Below are 14,991 nucleotides of genomic sequence, written 5' to 3'. Positions count from 1 at the left end.
ACCAAATAATTTGAAACTGAGACTTTATTAGAGATTTATTACAGCTGGTACAAAACAAAGAAGTTGGCCATGATTTGAAGGTCAGAAGCTTAAATGGACGGGAATATAGAGCAAGGGTATATTTGATACTTGTGACTAGTCATCCACCCCATTTCTATATCAAGTTGTTTTTATAAACATTGAGGATTCAGGGTTTCACTTGGGAGCAATATATGACATTAGCAACCAGGTAGGATGGAAACCCCTGGTCCATTCTCGGCCCACAGGAAAAAGTCACACTGTTTCCCCTTTTGAAAGCTGCAGGTGTAAAAATTCCGGCCGTTGTTGGGTCCTAGTTTCAGAACAGTCCTCATTAAACAGCGCTTCCCGTGGTGACAAGAAGGGAAGTGCAAGTCTGCCCACTGCAACAGTGAAAATAAAGTTAGGTTAGCTTGGATGTACAGTTGTAAACTTTTATTTCAGTTATTTAAGTGTTTAGTGAACAGATTGCTAACAGACTGCGCAAAGGCTAGAAAACAAGAGAAGCAAATCGAAAATGGATAAGCTGCCTTCCACTTTCACCTCAAAGAAGTTACACTTGGTGTCTCTGGGTAGCGAGCAGGAGTAGAACTGTCGTCCCTTATTCTCCCCCTCCTTGTGGACCACTCTGAGGACAGCTGGGCGACGATGGGATGCACAGCGAGGGGCACTGGGACTGAGAGGAATGGAGGTTGCACGGCTTGTCGCTTCCATTTTGTGGGTACTGACAGGAGTATAGAGATAGTGTCATCAGTTTGAAATGCACTGAAAATATAACACAGCCAAAGCTGTCACATGAACACTAATTAGCAAACTAACCATTTTGTCTTGATGTGTGTTTTTGGGAAAAAAAATGTGTATTTTTAGTATCCTACCATGACTGTTTATCCATCTGTGTGTGTGTGTGTGTGTGTGTGTGTGTGTGTGTGTGTGTGTGTGTTGTATTAAAATACTAAATTTTGGGGATTCCCTTCTTAAATCTCACTCATTTCCCTGAAGTTGCAAAAACTTCTCTTATTAAAAACTTACCCATGAATATCCAAGTAAGAGATTCACTCACCTTGAGTTTGGGGTTCCATTTTGAGCACTGTTACTGGGAAAGGGGCTGTGATCAATTCTCATTTTCTTGGATGTGTGACTGTAGGAGGCCAGTGATTCCCCATCGGACAGCTCGGCTCTTTGCTTCTGCCAGCCACCAGAGGCATAATTGGGGCTTGTTGTCCCTTGGCAAACACTGTATTTATATAAACCTCCTTCTGCCGCCAAGGAATTCAAATGACTCCCGGCTTGGGCAAGTGGGACTTTTGCAGGCTTTGCCTTCTTGCTTAAGTCGGAGAAAACAAGGGTGGAAGTCCCAAATGCAGACCTCCAGTTGACTTTGAGCTCCTCTTGTGGTTTCTTGAAGGCAGTGCAGGGGTATTTAATCAAATCAGCAGTGAAGGGTGATGCTTCAACGCTAATGTCATCTGTGTGGACTGGGGAGATGGAGCCACAGAGAGAAACTCAATTCATGTTCAGCAGCTGCAGCTCATTCTGATGCACCGACTGCACCCATAAAATGCAGGTTGTTGTTAGTTTTAAGTGGTTAGCTTGCCGTGTCATTTATCAGTGGGCAGTATATTGCTGTGCTGTGTAGTCAAATGAAATGTCACACAATAATGTGGTGCTGAAAATGCCCTCATGCAAAATGAACCACCATATCAAAAGCTTTAAAAATGTTTTCAGTAATGGACTATGGAGCCTGACATAACAGTCATTAACAAGGAACTGTGAATAAATATCACTCTCCAGTCCCTCAAAAGCTACCATTAAAGTGGCCATGAGCAAAGCCCTTAACCCCCAACTGATTCAGAGGATATGCACAGGGGTCCGTTGCAAATGTATAACTGTACATATGCAAATCAGGGTATTACTGAAAGAGCGAGTGTGCTCAGTCAGCTTTCCATGGAGAAATAAGTGTCTGTTATTCATTTAAATCAACCTCAAAATGTCACCACTATTCTCACTTACTCACACACATCTTTTAAACAGTCCAGATGGACGCTGACATATGTGACGTAGCCTTTAAACCTTGTTAAAACTCAGATGATTATATTGGACTTAAGAATTCAAATCCCACTCCCATCCTCCCAAAATGGGAAATATTTTACTATCTAATACCACTGGACTAAAGGGGTTTGTTCTAGTAATGATTAACATAAAAAGACTCGGTAGTCTTAATTCAAATAAAATATTACAAAAAAGGAAAACAATTTAAGGGTACACAGTGAAGCCATCATAGCAACGTGTCCATGTCCTTGAAGCTCAGCACAACCTCAGGTTAACAGCTATTCAGTTGTTCAATCAGCTATTAATTAAGAAAACTGAACTGTATACAAAATACAAACTAACCCTTAAACCCTTCAACTGTAGCTTTATGCGGCAACAGTGACACTACAAGGACATTTCTTGCAGACACTAAATGGCCAACTGACAGACATGCTCATTATCTGTACTGCAACATACAAACACACACAGAGAAGCTGCGTTGCCTCGCTGCAGTGTCACTCTGCCATTTTCCATCTTTTTCTGAAAAGTGCTTAAGCATCGCTGTCTAACTGTACAAGATATCATTCAGCTAAACAGCAAAACTATAGCTACTGTTTTATCTCTTGTTAGCAAAGACATTTTATTCGCTCCAATTGAGTGACTATGAAGACAGAACATTTCACTTACCCTTGGGTCTTGGAGTGAGGCAGGCATCACACGCTGTTGCTGCTGGCTGGTTGATGAGTGTGCAGAGCTGACAGGCCCAGTCCTCTTCCTCTTTCTTAGCCACATTATCACTGGTTCTGTTGCAGGCCCAACCAATCAGGCTGTTTCGGACTGGAAGCTTACTAAATAAACAAAGCAGGGCAACGGTGATGATTATAATGTACTTCTGCTGCTGCGAATTTTATTGTGCAAAAATGTGGGGTTTCCACAGACATACATTTACTACATTACTAAATGTGAGTCACATTTGTATTATTAATGTTATTGTTCCACATGTTGAGAATAATTGGAATTATTAGCTCTCTAAAGTGGTTAAGAAATGAATAAGTAAATAAATAAATAATAAGAGCCGTTTTATATTGTGTTGTATATAGTTTAGAATAGGGGTGGGATAGATGCAGCATAGCATTGCCATATATTGTATAACTGAAAAAAAAAACATTAACACTGGACACACTTAGTTTGACAAAGCTACTTCCTAATTCAGAGCAAAATAATGGCCCAGTCACACCAATAAAAACAGGAAAATAACCTCCTTGTATCTACAAAAAAATGTAAAAAAAAAACAAAAACCTGTCACAGTCTGACTTGGACTGACTGCAATCACTCTTAGACAGATTGGTGAAGATATTACTGTTTAAGCTATTATTCAGTTAAAAACAGCAAGGTTGTTGAATGCAAATGTAATGGTTAAATGTAAATTTCTGTTAAATGGGAATTTCTTTTATGTAGACAGCAACAGATGCTTGATGAGTAATTTTCAATGATTTGTCATTGTTAATTGCTATATTATCAGAAATACGTAAATGCCAAGTTAACCCCAAAACAGATACTGACAGTTTAACTTTGGGGACACAATTAGCAGTTGAAAAATTCATTGCAACATTCATCATATTCCAAAATGTTAAGAATAGCAATAATACTGTATCGGCATTGTGATAATATCCTACTGTGGGTTTTCTGTTAATTTCTACCTCTATTTTATAGTCTATATACGTTGTGCTTATGACATTTATTAGATCACCACCCAGTGTAAGATTTATGCTACAGCTACTTTAAATTAGCAGTATTGGTAATCCCCCCCCCCCTCCTTTTTTTAATGCTTCTGTAATGGTTAGGCCATGTATGTGCAACATTTTTAATGAAAAGAAATTTTTATTTCAAATAAAAAAAAAATTAATTATCCATGAATTTTCAAATTTACTGTTTTACTAAAAAGCGGGGGAAAATATTATAGTTTAGATTACAATTATTTAATTGCATCCCTGAACAGAAAAAATAGTTTTAATGGTTGAATGTTATTCTTGATTAATTTCTGACTTCTCAGAGATTTTGACATGACCGATTTCTTAAATGTGGGTTATTATGGAGGGTTTATTAATACATTTGTTAAGCACTGTACATTATGAAGTTAAATGTGAAATGAGTATGAAGATGAGTTCTTCATGAGTTTCAGAAAGGTTTTAGACTGGGTAGCTCATTTAATTTAATAAAGAAAAGATTTTTGGATCAAATGATAGCCATTATGTGTTATCACAATGGCTCATGGGGGAACATTTTTTTTTAGTTTGTTTTTTTAAAGCAGAAAGTCACCTTCAGTCATTATAAGATTTAAGGTGGAATTCAGAATCAGCCCATTTTGTTTCTTTATTGTCCTGTATCCTGGAGACTCTAGCATCTTTTGTTTAATGACATAATGAACATTATTGAGACAATAACAATCTAAAATGGTTGCTTGAAAGAGCGATTTCAATTAGCTTCTTATTTAAGAAATAATGGGAGGTCAAAAGAGACCCCTGTATCAGTCATGAGTGGGAGATAATGATGTTAATGATGATGATAATGATATACTTATGTACCTAGTTTCCTGGTTTTTGTTTGACTTTTTTGAAAAGGTTCTTGGATAAATATGTGACAATCTTTTTTTCCCTTTAACTTTGTGGGATGGAAATGATTAACACTTGATATGAAGGTGCATTATGATTTCATGTATAATTGGCCATAAAATGCCAGCGTAGCTATATTATACTTTCAAAAGTAAGTGTCACTTTATTTAGATATATGTAACTTTTCAGCAGTGAAATAATTCCTAAATTATCATATTTTTTTTGGATTGTCTGCACAAATAAACACGATTTTGATCAATTCTGTTCAGAAATGTAGTCACCCAATTACAACAGCAGTTGTAATATATTACAATATAAACCATGTAGACACCTATGGAACTTTTACCTAGGCAAATAATTACAGTTCAAGCAGAGGAGAAAACAGGCAAGAATGAAATGTGTTTTATATAATTGCTCCAAGCGTACATGATAGTGCTCTGACATGAAGCTAGACTATGTTTGACAAGAGGGTAAATCTGCAGCGCCAACAGTCATGGAGGAGCAAAGTAGCGGCGGCTTTCAGGAAACTTCTCACAGATTGCTTCATCAGCTGTGTAATGCGTTGTAAGGGCTTTAGACTCTAACCCCTCGCAAAGCTTTGCTCAAACACAGCCCAGGAGGTGTTGAGCCTGTGCCCTGTCTGGCAAACACAGCCTTATATGTGCATTAATTTCCCTCATAACACTTCCCACTCCCTGCCAAGCCCATCTGCCTGCAAAGATGGCCTCTCTAAATTTGAACATATTATCTAAAGAGCTTTGGAACTTTATGAAAAGACTGAAAAATGACACCTAGCTTTACTATGTTGGTTTCTTTACTGCCTATATATGTTTAATAAGTTAGTGTGTTAGCATTTTAAATACAAAGGTACACATTTTGTAACAGAAGAGGAATTGTCGCTTTATTCTATCACTGGAATATTTCCACTCATAGTTCTTAGACTCCCAAGTTCCAAACCTTTTTCATCCGATGCACCACCAAAAACCTGTCCAACGGACTCAAGTATCCCATTCATCAAAACCACCTGTACTTGAATGTGTTTAAACAGCCATTTATCTGTTGTAGTTTGTGAACTTTTTATGTAGTTCAGTATATTTCACTGTTTGCTTACTATTCCATTCATTAGTCCAGCACTTTTTGTTGTAAATCTATTCAGCAGCTATTTAGTGTTTAGTGGCCACACCAAAGGCGATGAGGATGCTCTTTCGAAAGACAGATAATCCTACATTTTCAAACATAATATGACCAACATTTATACAAAAGATTTTTATTGATTTCTTTTTCCCAGTATGTCCTAAAATTAGGTTTTCCCAGAGAATTCTATAAGACTAGAAGTCTTTTTGCAGGAGTGGGCAAGAAAAACTGGGACTGTTGTGGTGAGCCTCACAGAACAGAGAACAGAATTAAGTTCATCTTATATGTAAGTAAAGATGATGGAAATGTGCAGATTAATGAAGGTAGTATGCTGTGCAGAGCTGTAGTAACTACGGAGGGATAAAGTTGACATGCCATTCTACAAAGATATGAAAATAAGTTGTTCAAGCTAGGTTAGTAAGAGGTGATAATCAATGAGCAGCAGTAAGGCTTCATGCTAAGAAAGACTACAACAGGTGTAATGTTTGCTTTGAGAGAGTTGACGCCATTGAAGTGCAGAGAAGGTCAGAGTTGCACGGTGTCTTTGTGGAATTAAAGCATTCCATAGGGTGTCAAGAGAGGGACTGTGGTAGTGCAGGGAGGTAGTCGGGAGTAGCAGATAAGTATCTGAGGGTGGTGACAAACATGTATGAGGGCAGACAGACAGTTGTGTGGTGTGCCGTGGGAGTGACAGATGGGCTTAAGGTGGGGGTGGGAATACATCAGGGATCATCTCCAAGTCCCTTCTTGTTTGTAATAGTGATGGAAAGGTTGATATATGAGGCTAGGCAGGAGTCTCTGTGGACTATGATGTTCGTAGATGACATTGTGATCTGTAGCGAGAGTAAAGAGCAGGTGGAAAAGAACCTGCAGAGGTGGAGGTATGCTCTAGAGAGAAGAGAAATGAATGTCATTTGAAGCAAGACAGAATGCATGTGTAATGAGATGAAATTGTGAAGGTGAATGAGTTTAAATATATGAGGTCAACCGTGCAAAACAATGGGCCATGCGCAATAGAAGTGAAGAAGAGAGTGCAGGTGGATGCAGATGAGTTTCAGTGGCAAATCAGTGATGTGTAACAGAATTTAAAAAGCTATGCTTTGCTATTATGTCTGATTTGGAGAGAGGTGGTAACAAAAACACATCCCAATGAAGATCTTCACTGGGGATGACCAGACTGGACAGTAGGACTGTTCGATATAACGATATATATTGGATGACGATATAAAAACGTCTATGGTTTCATTTTACGCTATCGTTTGTTTCGTGGTGTCGCAAAATAAACTGTTTACAGCAATATTTTTTCATCGTTTTGATGGTCACTGTAGTGGCTATATTAATTTCTTAAAGTTCTCTCTTTCTCTTATAGTTTATATAACCACACCACGGACGGACAAGCACCTGTTTTTATGCGTTGTGGTTAGCAACAACGACGGTAACAGCATCGCATGTCCGATTGACCCTGTGCACGAGAAAATGCTAACTTCCTGGTTTGAGACCGGATGTGGGGTTGTACATTTCCGGTAGCTTTACTTTGCGGTCAATCGCTACTGCGAAGATATACTCCAAAATCATGTCCAAAACTCGAAAACGGAAAGATCGCGTTAAGTTACAAAGAGGAGAAGGTGGGAACACTCACCACTGTTGTGTCATAAAAAAATCTAATGATCAATTTTGACGTTTAAAGAGTTTAGATCGATCAGTTGTTTACATCACTCAACACAAGCAGAACTGCATTACTGCAGCAGAAGACACATCGTCCACATTCAGAAGCACATCTCTGTATAGTGACTGGTCTTATGATTTAAACAGGCAAATGTTCATCATTCAAAGTACAGGTGAAGAATAGTCAAACCAGATGTTTCCCCCCATTATGTCGAGGTCAGCTAGTCAAGTACACACCTACACAGCATGTTAACAAACCGTGAAAATTCAAAAATGAATGATTGCTGGTAAGGGTTTCTATACATTAGTATGTACGAAGGGTATGTTGTGACTTACCTTAAAAATTACAGTGGTCCCTCGCTAATAACGCGGTTCACCTTTCACCTCGCTGTTTCGCAGATTTTTTAGTGCAAGTTTGCATGCTTATTTTTTTTACGTCACATTGTGTCCTGCGTCTGGATCGCTGCAGACGATCTCCTCGTGACGTCTCTCCTGTACAGTACAGAATCGCTGCATCGATCGCTAGCAGTGTGACTCTGAAGTGCAGTACTGTATGTCCACGAAACGTTTTGCACCGTCAAAAAATAAAATTGGCTACTTGATTTCACCTATCGCTGGTTATTTTTAGAACATAACACCAGCGATAAACGAGGGACAGCTGAGAAATATAACATTTGAATCCATTTTCTCTTTTGCTCTGAGGCGCGGGGAAAAAATATTGACAAGTCGATGAACATCATTTACAGATATATTGGGTAAATGCCCAAGACATCTATAGAAATGTAAATCGCCGCTTGATTCATTCATTTGCTTAACTTGTTTTGGACCGTAAACCGGGCGCGAATAGGACACCGGAAACAAAGCTCCCCACAGGAGTTTCCGCACCGGAAGTAGCATATGCTAACGTGCACATAGTCAATTGTTTATGTTCCACATAAACCTTTCACAATAAAGCTCAAGATCCTGTTGAGACTTTTCAAAATAAACTGAATCACGTGAAAGAGCAGATTATTTACGGATGAGAATTAAAAAAGAGCCGCCAGGTGCTAAAAAATAAACCTTAGACTCAAACGTTAGAACAGGCTTTTCCCCGCAGCACGCCGTGTAATAAATATTCACAAAGAAAACGGCGGCCGTTACAACTTATGTCTAAAAATGTATAGTTTCATGCATCTGTTAAAACACTCGACTCCAACTACATGACGCGCAGCTGGAAACACTTCCCGCAAGACGAGCTGCCCGAGATTCACAGAATTTACAGAAAATTTTACATTTTTGTGATTTTTATCGTTATCGGACGATAGAATTCTTTTATCGGGATATGAGATTTTGGTCATATCGCACAGCCCGACTGGACAGGTTTAGAAAAAGCTCAGGTTGAGTGTACTGGTGACAAAACCAGAAAGGCAAGGCTGAGATGATTTGAACATGTGTAAAGGAGGGACAGTGAAAATATTTGTTAAAGGATATTGAATATGGAGCTGCCAGGCAGGATGAAAACAAGAAGACAACTTATAAGATTCAGGGATGTAGTGAAGGAAGACATAAAGAGGTTTGGTGTGACAGAGGAGGATGCTAGGGACAGGGTGAGATGGAGGCAGATAATCCACTGTGGTGATCCCTTGTGTAAATGGGTACTAATCCCTGTATGGATATCACTGATAAGAAGGACGCACTACATTGTTGAGAAAAAACAAGGTACATTTTTAATCTCCATCTTAGTTAAAACATAATTGGTGGCGGATATTTTTACAGCCTTCAAAGGAGCAGCCTGTACAAGAATAATACCTGCTCAGTCATAAAGGTCTACAAGGGTTTGTACCTTATGTTCACTCCGCTGGGATCTCCTTCTTGACAATGCTCGCAGAAGTAAGTCATCCTTCCGTTATCTCCAAGCCGACAGACTGTGATGACATGAAAACACTGGCCGCACTGGGAACGCTTGTAGACTTTGTAATGTTTGTAGAGGGGAGAGCCAGATTTGCGACACTGACAGAGATGAGGAGGGCACACAAGAAGAAATAAAAGTATGAGGATAAAGAAAACAGAAAAAGATTACCTTTCCTCACTTCTCTGTTATGTATAGAAAGCAATATTTGTTTTTTCTGTTCTCTAGGTAGTGGGGCTTTGGCTTTTGCTCTCCTTTCCTGGCAAAACAGGATCTTTAGTTAATCTATTCTTGCAAGTGACTCTAAATGAGGTAGCAGCTAAATACCCAATTTAAATGTGCGCAGATCAACATAAACCCATACAGATCCCATTCAGATCCAAAAGACCAACTTGTGATTCATGCCTAACCTTGTAAAACAGAAGAGTAAAATCACGAGTCATTTTCACCAAATGGTGAATCTGTTCATCTGTCAGCTGCTGAACCTAAAAATGACAGAGCACATTTAGTTACAGTTCACAAAAAGGAGACTAAACCTTATTTGTGTAGCCCTTCATTTTAAAACAGAGACAAATAGCACTTCACAATCAAAATCAATACTACAAGCACATAAACAATAAAGCACCAGATGGGAATGAGAAAGACTGTTTTAAATTGATGTAATGGGAAAAATAGCCAGCCACCAAGAAGCTGTCTCTGGCTCAGACAGTGTATAAAAACAGTACTTGTTGATCTTTCAGGACTCCTAGGGGCTTGGTAATAGAGGAGAAGCTCATAAAGATTCAGTGGTCCCAGAAGAAGAAGGGGCCAAAAGTCCTAGATTAATGTTTTGCTTCAGTGTGCTATATTCTCGTATCCTATCTAAAACTTTCTAAGGAGGGCAAAAATTTATTTCAGATTGGAGCCCCTAGTAATGTTTGAGTAATAGAAGTATTCATCCTATGAAGTTCTTTTACCTGCAATAAATAGGCCACTCAAAAATTACACCTTTCTTGTATAGTTTGCCTACCAAACAAATATTCCCAAAGAGCCATGTGACGTATTGAATCCTTCACAGTTCATGCGATATCATTTCCAGATCAGGATTAGAAAATATTTTATTCATGTTTTAGGATAAATATATGCTATAAATCATAGAGAAAAGCCGGCTCGGGTTGCAATAAGGACCATGTACATTCATGAAAGTAAAAACTATTTCCATTTTCAAAAGGCACAGAGGGAAAGGCATATCTGTGCTGCAATGTGCTTGTTTGTCTTTTCCCTATTTTACCCACCTCATTGCAATGCATCACTCAATAATACAAGGGCTTAAACTTTTTCTGTGAGAGTTTTGTATTCCTCTGCTGAACACAATCCATCATCTTTTCCATACCTTCACGGCTGGGTGGAGGCCAGAGTCAAACAGGGCTTCGTTTTTAATGATGTTGCCAACTCCCGGCATGACGGCTTGGTCAAGGAGAACGTCGCAAAGCATCCTGCTACTCTGGCTCCTCACTGCTTCCTCTGAGTGGGAGAAGCTGAACTTGGAGGAGCATACATCCAGACTCTCCATGGCCCTAACCCTCTGCTCACAGTCCTCTGTTAACCTGCAAATACACAGTTGTAGTAATGGAAAAAGGCAGAAAATATATAGCGACAGTTATTGGAAGTGTGCCACGGGGTCAACTGGCACTCTCAAGGTTACACTTTTCAAAATTGTTTCTTTCATATATTCTGTAAGGTTTGTTTGTTATGGGATGGAGTAACATAGGTGAAACTTTCACACAGAAGAAAAAAAATGTGGGTCTGACTGCTGAGCATTACAACAGGACCTTACAGACAATGGTCGGGACAAATGCTGAGCCAAAAAGGCTGCGTTTTTCATGCAACAACGGCCACTGTCTTCAGACACAGCCTAATGTAGGACATACTCACTCAATGAGACTCATAGCCCAAGGTGAACTCCTGTCACCTCAATCTATCTAGGCTGGGCTGGTGTCCCTGTTACCTTATTTCCACTGTGCTGTCAAAGAAACACACAGTGTCGTCAGTAAGGTGTATTTCCAGCACAGGAGTGGAGTCCTTCCTATCCCTCCTCTCAGCAGGGTTTATACGCATTGATCCATTCATACCAAAGTGAACTCTAGAGGATGAAAGCAAGAAAGACAAAGAAAAAAAAAGGCAAACTTCATTTAAAGACAGCATGTCACGATTCATTTTACACTCGATCACAGGATCATGGTCTTGTGGATGGAAACTCTACCCTTGGAAACTTATCGTGCAAGGTGTCATTGCCTTGCACAACAAAGCTCACTAGTTCATTTACATAGATATGAATCTATCTGTCCAATGATGATTATTCAAAATAACATTTTCATTTAAAAAAAAAAAAAAAATGAGCACAGTTAGGGTGGCATTATATGAATGAATATGTTCCTGTAGATGCAGTAATATCTGTTATAGTTGCTATCTCTTCAAATTACACTACTGCAACCACTGTCGTTTTTTGCATTGGTCTGATTGAAAATCTGGATGTTTTTCTATTTAATTCACTAAGTAACCAAAAACCACTTGGTTCTAGTTTTTTTGATTAAATAAATAAATACATACAAACATACTTAACAGAATTATCCATATTGACTATTTCTCCTTATCACCATTATTGGCAAAAGGTAAAAACACAACTGAAGATTTGAACACTGTGCTGTGTACAAACACAAAACACATAAACCAACCAATAACTGGCTTTAATACAAGGGAAAAAATAGCTTAGCTTTTACTGCCACAAAAAAAATACATTTTTGGTCTACCTGGGGGTGGCTCTGGTAGTTGCAAAAATAACTCCAGTCCTATTGACATCTAGAATATGACCACTGTAAACACTTTCCTGCTTAGTTCACAGGCTCAGTCGCTCTGTTTGGATCATATTAAATTAAAACAAATTAATGAATTAATTAATAATAAGTCTACTTTGTAACTTTTGGTCACACTATGTGTATTTTGGCTAACGATTTATGATTGACAAGTTGTTAGCCAGTGAACGTGGGGTTTCACAATCAGACCCGCCCCACTCACGCATCATATTGGGTTTCAAAACACCAAGATCGTGACAGCACAAACACTCATCTTGATACGATCTTCAGAAACCTTAGGTGACATCACAGTAGCTATGTCCATCTTTTAAACTGTTTATGAGAGTAGTGCATGATCATATAAATAGATTCATATTGCAAATTATACACATTTTGCTTACTGTGAGATGACTCAAATATTGAATCAAAGAGCAGCAAGCTAATCGGCTTATTCAGAAAAATGTGCTTCACTTTGAAAAGAAAATTCCAGATGTCACAGTTTTCAAAAACACTGAATGCAGCATTCATTGGTGACATCCCTCCAGACTCCGGTGCACATACACACAAGAAAGAAAAGAAAAGTTGTCCGCTTACCTTAAAGCACGTAGACCAAAGTACATGAAGAGCTCCTTTCCCAGGGTTTCCACTCCGCTGTACTGACAACCATAAAAACAGGGGAAGGCGTTTGTCTCGGAGCTGTTTTTCTGTACAGGGATATAAGCCAGTTAGCAGCAAAAAAGCACAGACGAAGGCTGTCTTTGATCTTCTTTAATAACAGCTAGGTGGCTATCCTACACGCCAAATTTACTACATAACTTGTTCCACCGTGACAGGTTACTTACGGCTGATGTTGTCAGACTGCCTCTGATCGCTTTTACTTTCTGTCCTTTCTGGACTTTTAAGCGGATTTTCTCTCCGTTTAATGTGCATCCCGGCCCTTCAACCATTTTCTATTTCAAGATATAAAGTCAAACTGTGCGTCAACAGTCCAAAAGTTTTGTTGTCGTGGTCGTTCCCCGCCACAACATTCAATTTTGCGCATGTGCGGCACGGCTTGTACCCGGAACTTGATGCATTAAAGGTACATTAACCTATTTTTCATAGCAGTGTCCTTCTTTATGAAAACAACATGTACATAGACATGAATATATATTAGGAGATTATGTAAGTATGTATTTGCTTTATAATTAATTCCTTCCCACCTTATCTTCATCCCTTGAAGATGTTTGTTATTTTTTTTCCTTTTAGTGAATAAATTCTTAATATGCTCTTCCTCCCAGCCCTGCGATGTCTATGCATATATTAAAGGGCATGAATAAGAATAGAAACAAATAAATAAACCAAACATGAGTAGATAAAGTAAAGAAACACCCTGTGGAGTAGCTGTGCATTCATTGGTACCCAGAAATATATGCAGTAAGCAGGCTTATTAAAATCAGAAACAGCTAAAACGTTAACGAGATGCATGCACATCAGTGGATCAATAATTACCATCCAAATTTATCTGTATATGGCTCTTCTAAATAATAATTATGGCTACCTTTGGTACTTTTTAAAATTCTGATTATATAACTTGTGGACTATCAGTTATACAGTTTCTGCACCTGTTCCCTACCTTATAATATTTCAAATACTTCACATAAATGGTAATAACATACTGATTCTTTTTTCTAAAAATGAATGAATGAATATATAAATATAAAAACATTGCTATTGTAAACAAGAAATTGTGGTGAAACTGCAGAAGAGATTAGGAGATTTTTAAAGTCTCATATTCTCCTATGGGACAATTTCAAACGTAATAAATCGTCGTGCATAAATTAAACATGGACACGGAACACAAACAGTAACGTGTTTCTGGCAGTGCAATATATGTATTGCACATTCATAGAAAGAGCGATTTCTTTTATTTTTCACTTGAGGGCGGCAGCGTACCGTTGTTGCGCCTGCACAAACACAAGGAGATGTTTCTGGGCTGCAGGCTTTAATTTAACGTTTATTGAGATACGCTAAAAGATACTAATTGTTCAGTTGAATTTAATTGATCCAGAGAAATTTTCATTGTTTGAATTTTCATTCAGCTTGTTTGTTGTAAAGTTGAATAATAATAAAAATCTGTTGCAAATAGGAGAAAAAAGAATACTATATTATAATTTGACAAATTTTGCATTGAATTGCTTGTCTCCTTGCACATGCATGATGCTGTACTCTCTGCCCAGGTTAAATCTCACTGCCATTTGTGGGTTAAGTGGCTTACCTTCAGCTTTACTCTGTTCATCGAAGGTGTCTGATCTGGCTGAATTTCAACAACAATTTCCAATATTGTCAAACGATTTTCTGCATGGCTTGCTTTCATAATTGCACCAACTTGTTTGCGCTGCAGTTTTACCACCCAGAAACCCTTCTGTGGGCCCAGATAAAAATAGATAGACTCCACGCTCTCCAGCCAAGTGTACAGACATGCCGTCCTTTAAAAAAAAGCAGCACTCAGCAATAATGTGTATTAAAATCTGTAGCTGTTCTCGCACATTGGCTCCAAGGGATGCAGAGTATGTGAAGCTAGGTCTCAGCCTCTTGTCCTCTCTCCTTCCTCAGGATCTATAAAAGCAACATGTATCTGCAGAGATTTGTGCTCCCACAGAGTGAAATATATTAAAGATTACAGAGCAACAAGTTAATATTATCTTTTTTACCGAGTTATTGTCCAGATTTAGATTTTTTATTACATTATATAAACATTTTTGTTGAAAGTTAAAGCTGATAGTACTGGTTTGGGCCCTTCTACCTTTGGAACTGGGCTGCAGGTTTGTTGGCT

General features: G+C 38.5%; 1 protein-coding gene across 2 annotated transcripts; it reads right to left on the bottom strand.

Annotated features, from left to right (window-relative positions):
• Positions 1-6: 6 nt before the first annotated feature.
• Positions 7-14,776, bottom strand: neil3 (nei-like DNA glycosylase 3). 2 transcript variants are annotated; one of them, XM_084954809.1, is made up of 10 exons: positions 14,434-14,776; positions 12,771-12,880; positions 11,333-11,467; positions 10,718-10,931; positions 9,756-9,830; positions 9,280-9,446; positions 2,734-2,894; positions 1,079-1,493; positions 562-742; positions 7-401 (listed from the first exon to the last, which is right to left on the bottom strand). In XM_084954809.1, exons 1-10 carry the CDS (start codon positions 14,530-14,532, stop codon positions 219-221), a joined length of 1,740 nt encoding a protein of 579 aa, XP_084810935.1. In that variant the 5' UTR covers positions 14,533-14,776; the 3' UTR covers positions 7-218. The 2 variants fall into 2 exon arrangements, with proteins under 2 accessions (XP_084810935.1, XP_084810927.1); XM_084954801.1 differs by lacking the exon at positions 14,434-14,776 and adding an exon at positions 13,019-13,394.
• Positions 14,777-14,991: the final 215 nt, after the last annotated feature.

This window comes from Perissodus microlepis, chromosome 2, assembly GCF_051167445.1.
Source record: "Perissodus microlepis isolate ML-2025 ecotype Zambia chromosome 2, ASM5116744v1, whole genome shotgun sequence".
NCBI classification, from domain to species: Eukaryota; Metazoa; Chordata; class Actinopteri; order Cichliformes; family Cichlidae; genus Perissodus; species Perissodus microlepis.
Note: the sequence above shows the minus strand (reverse complement) of the source record. Positions and strands in the feature narration are given on the sequence as shown.